Below are 10,076 nucleotides of genomic sequence, written 5' to 3' on the forward strand. Positions count from 1 at the left end.
AGCTCTTCAGGGTCGCCTATGCTAATCTACAGCATGTTTTTCGTTCACCTAATAGTAAACACTAATTAGCTATTTTTTACATTTTGACTTTAGAAAAAAGTGTCGACGCAGATGTTTATAGCGATTGTTACGGGGCGGCAAGCCGGTGAAAACAGAACAGAGAACAGAGAGAAGATGTTCGATGACCGTGAGATAACGTTTAATGAAAATGTTGCGGGCTTAGCGCGAACGCTCCTGCCCGCGCCACTGCCAGTTCTTCTTCCTTGTTCGTCCGTAACAATATTCTCGAAAACCGGCTAAATGCGTTGTTTCTATCAAGCTATAGCGTTTACGTAAAGAGATTTTTTACCAGCCGAAAGCGATACCTGGCGCAATAATAAAAAAGGTACTTTTCTCACGGCAGCTGCCTCCACTTTTAAAGCCCCGAGGCTCGTTCAAAAATAACAAAATTCATTTTTCTCTCCAGTGATCTCTCCGATGAAGCTGGTTATGCACACTTGACGAATGATATAAAATAACAGCTGGTCACTTGACATTTTTTGAGGCCTGTAAATAGATACGCGTAAGTCGTATCGGGATAGAAACAACGTTGCTAACCGCTTTTCGAGGCGATCTACAACTTTTTCACTGACATATTTTTTTTCCTAAAGGCAGTCATCAAAAATTAGCTAATTCGTCTTTACTAATTAATGAACCATGGTGAACTAAAAAAAAATACTGCAGATTAGCAAAGGTGATTCAAAAAATCGCTTGGGCTCGCCGTATTTGTAAATCTTTGGTTACATTTAGCTTATATATATATATATATATAGAATTGTGAGGCCAACAGTCTACGGGCACTGGACGCGACATTCGGAGGTCGTGGGTTCGACTCCCTCCATCGGCGCGTTGTTTTTTTTTCTTCCGCTTTGCATTTAATGTTCTTTATCCCTGAAAATCATCAGAAGACTAATTCTAGTCAGTGAGAACAACAAAACATTAAAGAAAAAATATCCCCAAACGTTTGCCTTGCACTCGTAGACTGTTGGCCCCTTTCAATTCTATAATAATGAGCCCCTCATTTCCCCCTCAATTGTGTATATATATAAAGGAAAGGTTAATAACGCAACAAAAAGACACTCATAATTTACAAATAGGCACAAATAGACACACAGGACAGGCGCCTGTCATGTGTGTCTATTTGTGCCTATTTGTGAGTGTCTTTTTGTTGCGCTATTAATCTTTCCTTTATGTGACCATACACATCTAGACCAGCAAAGAGTTTTAATTATATATATATATATATATATATAATTAAAACTCTTTGCTGGGCTAGATGTGTATGGTCACATAAAGGAAAGATATATATATATATATATATATATATATATATATATATATATATATCATTTTGACGCCAGGCGTCGTCTAATATTGTATAATGTTGTTTCTTTCGGTATTGTGCGCTGAGTTGCGTGTACCTCAGGGAGGTTTTCTTTTTGTCAAAGTGTATTTTACACCCACTCCTGCTTAAGGCTTTGCAATAAAGCCAGCAGTCTTCTGTAAATAAAAAAAAAAATAAAATATATATGAGTCATACCGCTGGATAGAGGCAAAATATCACGTGGCTGTGACGCGTTTTGATTGGTCTTGCTACTAGCGCATCGCAGACGACAGTTTTTCGACTTGGGTGAATTATTACTTGAATTTCTCGAGCCACAGCGCCGAGGGTAATAGCGCTTTCAAAATTATATATAAAAAGAAGATTTATATATTTATGGCTAATGACCAGGTAAATGTGTCAGTTGAAATCAGACGTCTATCTCTAATAGTTAAAAGTTCGCGATGAGGATTTTGTTAACCAGCTTGCTTTTTTAATATTATTCACCTAAAGAACAGCGCTAGGAACACGACGAATCACGGGTGGGAGGGACGGCCACAGGCGTTGTTCTTCCCGTGTTTTGTCTTGTTCCTAACGCTGTTTTTTAACTTGGTACGCTGTGCCCGCGGCACCTTGCTCGTATGGTTCATCTATTTCTCGCATTTTTTTTAGGACTGGTATTTGCGGCAAAATCCAACTTTCTGCCTTAGAAAGCTCAAAGACCAGGGGGGCTCTGCTATCAGAAGCAGTTAATTTCGGACTCTTGCGTGGCCGTGCAGATATCGTCGGCGCATGTTATTTGTATCCACGCGAAGTTCGGGAGTTCTTGACCGTGAGTGTCAACAAATTTTTTTGTAATGTTGATGATGCTGCAAAATTAGCGCTTCCTGTGTGCATGTCTTGCGCTATTGGATGGAGACGCTTTCATGCGAGCGCTACCTAAAATTCCCCTTTTCTTCCCTCTCAGGCTGCTGCACAGGATTCGCTGGCAACCAAGCGGACCGACGCAGCCGTTGCTAGTTCCGCCGACCCAGGGGTTCAGGGCGTTGTCGAAGACGTCAAGCCTCATTCCCCGACGAAGGCCGAGCCCACGACTCCGACCGGTGATGCAGCTAAGCCAGCCGGCCACTCGCTGTCCAAAAAGCCTTCCGTCCTTGGCACAGCCAAGGAAGACGTCCTTGGAGTGTTGGAATCCGTAAAAAAGAACGTTGAAGCCGCCAAAGAAGCCTTCTTCGAGAAACCTTCCAAGACCGAGCAGACCAAGCCACCGTCGAGTCCGACGAAAACCACGGCTCCTGTAGACGAAAAGCGCACGGAACAGCAGGCTGAACCGGCGAAGACGCCAGAGGCCAAAAAGGAAGGCTTCTTCGCTAAACTGGGATTTACGAAGCCGGAGGAGCAGCAGGCGAAACAGAAGACCAAGGAAGAGGCAGCCCCCAAGTCTCCGGGAAAAAAGAAAGACAGCGGAATCTTCCATTTCGAATTCAAGAAGCAAGCGTCTGTGGAGGGACCATCTGAGCAACCAAAGAGCGCTACAGCTACAGTCAAAACGCCTCCCGCAGTGATCAGCACGGCGGATGCCATCAAGCAGAGTTCTCAGGAATGGATGGCTGCCGGCGCGGCCCAAGCCGAGGCTCTGCAGAAAGCTTCTGAGGAAGCAGTAGAAGGTGGGAAAGGTAAGGCTTCAGAGGCTGTGGACGCAGGAAAACAAAAATCCGAAGAACTCGTAAATGCTGGGAAGGCCAGCGCTGAAGACGTGAAGCAGAAGACCCAAGGAGCCGTTGATGCTGTTAAATCGACAGCTGTAGCGGTCGGAGACCAAGCGAACAAAGCGGCGGATTCAGCGGTGCAAAAAGCCGGAGAGTTAAAGGAGGCCACCTTAAAGGCGGTCGATACGGGCAAGGAAAAGGCAGCGTCCCTGGCCCAGCACGCGCAACAGTCGGCAACCCCGGCTGCAAGTTATATGGAAAGGAAAGGCGACGAAGCGCTGCAGTACGGAAAGACCCAGGCTGACATAATTGCTCAGAAATCTCGAGAGGCCGCTTCATCAGTGAAGTCGAATATTGAGGAGTTTAAGGAATCCACAGTCAGTGCTGGGAAGGATGCCGCAGTAGCAACAGCTGCAAAAGCGGAAGCAGCGAAAAGGGCAGCCGAAGAGACCGTTGCCTCTGGCGTCGCTCATGTTGCTTCAGCAACAGAGAAGGCCAAGCAGACAATAGAATCAGAGGTAGAAAAAGTGGGGTTGGCCTTTCAGCAAGCCAAGCCCACGACTCTCGAAGCATCTGAATCTGCCAAACAGGCAGCCCATGACACTGCTGATGCGGTGAAATCCGGCGCCGAGGTGGCAAGTGTGGCGCGGGAAGTACCAAAGAGCGCATTTGAGAGTGCTGCCAGCGCTGTGAAAGCCGTTCCCGAGTTCCTTGGTGAGGTCGTCCACGAAGGCAAGGAGAAAATTGAATCGCTGTTCGCTCATGGCAAGCAGGAAGAGCCAGCCATTACCCCCAGCCCCACGATGGAGATGGCTCAATTCGATTCTCAAGGTCACCAAGCGAAATCCTTCCTTTCCGACGAACTAGAACTTCCTGAAGTGAAAGAGGAACCCGCTGAGCCACTTGGCGTTCACGCGCAGAAAGAAAGTGTCCGCAGCCCGTTTGAGGACAAAGCGACGGTTGGTGGTGGACAATCCGTGATCAGCAAAACAGTTACAATTCAGGAGAATCCCCACGAAACCACCGAATCGCCGAGGACGTGCTCTCAAGATGCAATGGACTCGGCGAAGTCCGAAGCCGAGCTGCTCGTGGAGCGAGTGATATCCTCCGTCGTCGGAGCTACGGAGTCGCTGGAGCACACCCCTAGCGACGCTGTTCACAGCGAGAAGGACAGAATCGAGCTGCTGAAGGAGAAGGCACAGCAAGAGTTTGCGCTTTGCCAAGAGAAGGCCCACCAGCTGTTCAGTGATGTATCATCCGCCGTCTCCGGGGCAGCCTCAACGGTGGCGGCCAAGTCCGCGGAGATGTACGACGCCACCAAGAGCAAAGCCCACGCTGTCTCCGAACAGGTCTCAGCGGCAGCGTCGGAGACAACCGAGTCCCTGAAACATGGTGTGCACGTTCTACACGACAAGGCGGACAAGCTGTTGCACACTTCCAAGCCGGAGGCAACCGGCGAGTTTCCGGGAGACTGCTCTTCAGAGTTGCCCGGAAAACAGTGTGAAGACTCTAAGCAGGCATCCCTGTTTCAAGCCAGCTCCCAACAAGAGAAGCACGGTGACAGGTTAAGTCCGAGCCCAAAACCGGAGGACATTGAATCAGCCGTTGTCAAAATCCAAGCTGGCGTGCGAGGTTACCTCACTAGAAAGAACCTACAAGTCCGAACGCACCAAGATGGTAAGAAGACCACGATGCGACTTTCACACACGCATGCATCTGCCTTTATTTCTTTTTTCATTTGGAGCTGTCAGCATCAATGCTACGAAAAAAAGCTTTCTTTATAAATCAATTTACAATTTACAAGAACAAATATGAAAACGTGACCTTGACCTGATCAGGTGTAAGTATCCACCATTCGATGGGGTTTATCCAAAACTATAAGGCGCCTTCCTTTTCCCAAAACTAGGACTTAAAAAAATGTGAAAAAAAAAAGAACCGCGCATTGAAAAAGCGGTGTTACAGGGGTTATCACTGTAACGCACAGCTTTCGCTGTATCGCTAGGTTCAAGCTATGCTTAAATCCCATCAATTTTTTTTTTTCTTCCGCGCCGCCGTCCGTTTAGTTGATGGGAAGAAGGAGCGTCATTTTCAATCGCCGATATTTTCGGTGTTAGTGGCTTAAAGATTTTTGCGTTGAGAAGAGGACTGATGGGATACCTATTACTGTGCGTTTTCTTTTTTTTTCGTAGATATTTTTCATGAACCCTTTAAGGCGAAGCTTAGGTGTCCTGCTATTTTCATGTTGTCCTCTTATTATGTACAGTTTCTTAGAAAACCTTTGAGGCCCATCATTTCTCCGCCACTTTGTACGCCGCTGTGTACGTATTGGATCTTACTTTTTGCCTTTCATACGTGAAGCAACATCACCCCATATATTCTGCCATTGCTTCATTAGCACAACTATCGCGTGCAGTGACCGCACCAAGTGAAGCCTCCAAAAGCTGTTCGCTCACATCGAAATATGGAGGTCGTACATGCCATTTATTTTGCCCAATATAAGCAGCTGTATTACAATCCTCGCTTCTGCGAGAAATTTATTTAACTTGCCATTCCACTATTCCTGGCGCCGTCCCTAGCTGGCCATTAGCGCAGTTACCGAGCGTCTTTCCATACCTCTAGAATCACTTAATGTTTATTGTTAGCCGCATTCCTTTTTGCTTGGACGAATTAAGCTTGAGACTGCGAAGCCAGCAATGCAGAAAGAATTACAACTTAACCGCGCCAGCTCCTGCGAACGTGCGCGGACACGTGAATCGCGCCCTGTACCTATACATGCCCCCGCGTGTCACGCAACGACGAGAATTGACTCGTTCGACTGCCAATCACCATTTTGTGCGCGAGCATCATTCCACGCCTGGCCATTCGCCGCTTGTTGCCGACTTCCGGTTGCGCGGATTTTGTGCCACTGGTTATAGCATTGCTGCTGAGCCGTGAACACATTGCCTACTTCATAACGCTAGGGACGACGACTGCGACCCCGACCCCTCCCTCTGCCAACTTCACTTTTCGCTATATATCTAGCGTTTAGGGCGTATATACACAATTTTCTTCCATTGTACCCGTTATGAAACTGCTTTTCAAGGGGTACTAAGGACATCATCATCATCATCATCACCACCACCACCACCACCACCACCACCACCACCACCACCTCTACCACCAACACCATCATGAAATGTCCTTAATCAGATAACAGGGCCTTTTTGTGATCGACTTCTGTGCTTAAGGATGGGGGATCGAATCCCGGCCGCGGCGACCGCTTTTCGATAGATGCGAAAAGTATAAGCCGCCCGTGTACTGCGCCATGTCAGTGCACGGTAAAGAAACCCAGGCAGGCGAAATTTTCGGAGTCCTCGTCTCTCATAGCCCGAGTCGCTTCGGTACATTACACCCCTAAACCAAACCTTTTTCATACTCCGATGAGATTTGTTCGACAGTGAAAGAGAACGCTTTCACCGATGGGAAATTTGGAGTTCTGTTTTTTTCTCTGCCGCTACTGCAATTAGGACTCGTGGCGTGAGGTGGCGCTATTCGTCATTCTTTACTGTCATCGAAGCTATCATTTTTCGTGCCCAAAAAGAAAGAAGGCATCACAGAAATGAGTGGGTAAAACGTAAGTCGGATTGTAAATAAGTTTGAGATATATTTGTTTATTGATAATATTAAGCCCAGAATGATAGCAGTGTTGGCAGGAATGTGGTTCCAGCCGCTGCCCGTTCTTAGGACGAATGAATCACTGTAATGCTTGGTTCGGTATAGGGTAGCGTGGTTTCTTTTTAGCTGTAATCAAAACTAGACGAGCAATGCATTGAGGCAACAGGTGGTACAGCTAGTCTGTGCAGTAGGCTATAGCTATGCTGCTGGCAGAGCACTAGCCTCTATGTGGTGTATGCATATGCGTAGGTCGTGCATGGGCTCAGGAGGGTGCTCTTGCGGGCTAGTTGGTTTAACCTGTTTAGAAGGGACAGTTCTATAGCACAGGATTAAAGAAAAGAAAAAGCGCTTGTGTTGCTCGTTCCTCTCTTTGTCCAGGATTTGCGTGGGTTCTGATTCCGACGGCGGCTGGAAGTTCTGGGCTTCTATTATTTTTCTCTAAATGATCTCTCTTTTAAAAGAAGTATATGCAGGTAATCAGCGCCACCATAAAGAGAAAAAATTCACAAATATCATTTCTTTTATTTCAGTTATTGTTGACCGCCTTCATATATTTTTTCGTAACTCTTTCTAGGACCAATTGCAGGATTCCAAGATGAGGGAAGATGTAAATGGGTAAGACAAAACTGCGGCGCACCTCTAGTGGCGTAGATGGCGCCTGGGACGTGTAATGAAACCCAAACGTTGGCTCACAGCCAGGGAAAGTGCGAAGGTATACTGGATTATTCTTTGCGATTCCCACACATTGTTCGTCCGTATGCTGACCTATACAGGACACAGAGAGCAACTTGCTAGTGTAATATGCCGTGAAGAGTGATTAGGGGGTGAAATATGGCTGCGCAGTAAAGAAATCGATATGCTGCTGGTCCAGTGCATATCCGATGCAAAGGCTTTCTCGTTTTCTCGTTCGTCCTGTGTGCAGGCGATGCATCCACGGGTAACGCAACGCAGGCGGAGCAGGCGGCGGTGCTTGGCAGCCTTAGCGACCCATCGGAGACTGAAGCGGCGGCGACCAAAATTCAGGCGGCCTTCCGGGGCTACATGGTCCGCAAGGAACTGAAACCTGACAACGGGCCCAGCAGCGCCGTACACAAGGAAGAGAGGGAACTAGTCGAGTCGCGCTAGACGCCTCAACGCATGCAGGCAGCTCAAGACATGCAGCTAGGAAAATTTCAGCCAAGCTGAGAAAGAAGTGCCTTCTTCTCTAACACGATGTTCCTTTGTTTTTATTTTAAGAGTGTTGAGAAAAAAAAAATATGTGCAGAGAGTCTATAGTGAGTTGAGCGCGTGTGTTTGTACAGAGCTTCTTAGAATCGTTTTCGACATCAAAGGTATTCGCGTTGACCAGACAACACGAAGATCTGTTAAAGACGCCTTGCCTTAAAGTCGACCTCTGTTCCTTCATTTTATACTGGGCCGCTTTCACGCGTGGCGTTACTACAATGATCGCACATGTGCGCATTGGTTCCTTTCTTCGTGTAGAGAGCTCCGATATTCCGGAAATGCGCGTACACTATACAAACCAGAGAAGTTTGCCGTGTTGTGCACATCGGCTGTGACGTGACCTCAGCACCTTTGAGCGGACAGTCACGCAAAGTTTTTGTCCGTGTTCCTTCTGTATTGCCACTTGTTACGACGAACATGCGAGCGTGAGAATAAAATTTAACGAGCGCTTTTTCGCTGTTTCATAAGTTTCGTAATAAACGTCAACGAGTCCAAACTAAGTGTGTTGTCTTTGTCATTCACGAGTCAGATATGAACTTGGCGCATAGGTCAAAGGGAAAGGTGCATGCTGCTAAGAAAATAGTAGCATACGTACTTGCCGCTGCGACACGCTACGAAACGTTGTTGCGGAGCAGATGAAAGCATTCGGCTGACCGCATTGGCTATACAGTATAAAAAAGCGGAGTCCAAAACTTCCTGACATAGGGGAAAGGCTCTGACACCCCTCTGTAGATACTGGTATTGTCTTATTTTTAGAGGTTTAAGTTAGTCTGTACAGTTAAAAAACGCCGACAATTTTTTTTTTTTTTCTTGTCCGAAGACTTTAAACTCCACCGGGTTTACTGAAGAAAGGTTTACGGAAAGGGTGTAATCATGCTCCAGAAACGTCTTCGAGCGGGTGGGCACTTCAGAAAACTACCGAACATCGATATGCGATGAGCTGTGTCCTGGCCCTGTCGGCTCTGTTGTAATGTGCGTTGGTATATAGTAGGCAGGACTATTGCTATGAAGTGAGTTTTTCGCGCATCGCGCCCAAAGTGCACGGGCTCTTGCCCTATACCCGCGAGCCACCTCCGCTTGGCCGGCCATGTATACCCCTATGTCGGGTGGTGTCTGCATATAGCGTGACAGTAGGCGCGAATCGGTTACCGCAATACTTCTCCCTGCTACGTCCGCCAAATTTTCCCCGTCCCTAACAGGTGAGCTAAACTGCTTCTTGGGTCCCTTTTGAAAGGCCATATCGCCCATGTATGACCAACCAACATACTGGCCTCAGCTTCGGCCTCAACTCGCCTACATGAGTTCTGCGAGCATGGCTTGGTTAGCAGGGGCGGGAATTAATGCTGCGCAAATTGCGGCAACCTGCGACATTACATGCTGGATGCTGCTACTATTGTCTGCATTTTTACGAAATTATGCCAATACACTTGCTGCAAACTAGAGCTGAGGAGGAATCCAGAGAGGCTGAGACGCTGAGCTTGTTTCTAGTTCCTTCGCTCGACATGTATCTGCTTCGGAGGTGCTCCACGCAAGTGAGGCAAAGGTAAAATGCTCATGTATATCGCTACATTTCAGGGATTTTTCGCGGCGCCCTATAAGCTCAGTGTAAGGCAGCGAGAAAGGTTTCGAATGCGTCTAAGGCTGATTTCGCATGCAGGGTCGCACTGGCTGGAACAGCGCTGTCAACATGCGAGGACGTACCATGGGCACCACCTCTCAGCAGCGCTCGCGTGACGCACTTAATGAGAGCGTTGAACTGCTGCTTCTTTCCTGTAGAGTTGCGCTTGGAAATTACATTAATTTTTTTTGTTTGTTGCGCACTTCAGTATGATCCTGTTTAAGCTTAACTTGAAGTATTAGGCCCACTCATTTGTCTAGAAAGAACTTCACCGTGTCTTATGACGACGAATACCGGCCAGCATTTTTGTTGCTATTATGGAAAGAACTGAAGCTGCCACACTGCAGTGAAAAGTGGGAGGTCACTGAATCTCGGTCGGGTATCTGTAAGATTCGAAACGCTTTCGGACAGTGCGGGCGGAAGCGGCGCCGTCCGACTGCTTCCTTGATCGTACACTATGGAGCAGACTAGCTGAGTACTCGTTTAACGCAACTGTGCGGAGGTATGTCCA

The 10,076-nt window shown here is 47.4% G+C and overlaps 1 protein-coding gene across 1 annotated transcript in view; it reads left to right on the forward strand.

Moving 5' to 3' along the window:
• Positions 1-8,443, forward strand: part of LOC146185005 (uncharacterized) — an 80,177-nt gene extending 71,734 nt beyond the window's left edge. Inside the window, exons 3-4 of the mRNA XM_084605957.1 lie at positions 2,328-4,746; positions 7,646-8,443. Of these exons, the coding sequence (XP_084462083.1) occupies positions 2,328-4,746; positions 7,646-7,848 (2,622 nt within the window). The 3' untranslated portion in view covers positions 7,849-8,443. The remainder of the gene's footprint in view (positions 1-2,327; positions 4,747-7,645) is intronic.
• Positions 8,444-10,076: the final 1,633 nt, after the last annotated feature.

The sequence above is a fragment of the Amblyomma maculatum genome, chromosome 6 (assembly GCF_055883805.1).
Source record: "Amblyomma maculatum isolate TAMU_Amacu chromosome 6, ASM5588380v1, whole genome shotgun sequence".
Lineage (NCBI taxonomy): Eukaryota > Metazoa > Arthropoda > Arachnida > Ixodida > Ixodidae > Amblyomma > Amblyomma maculatum.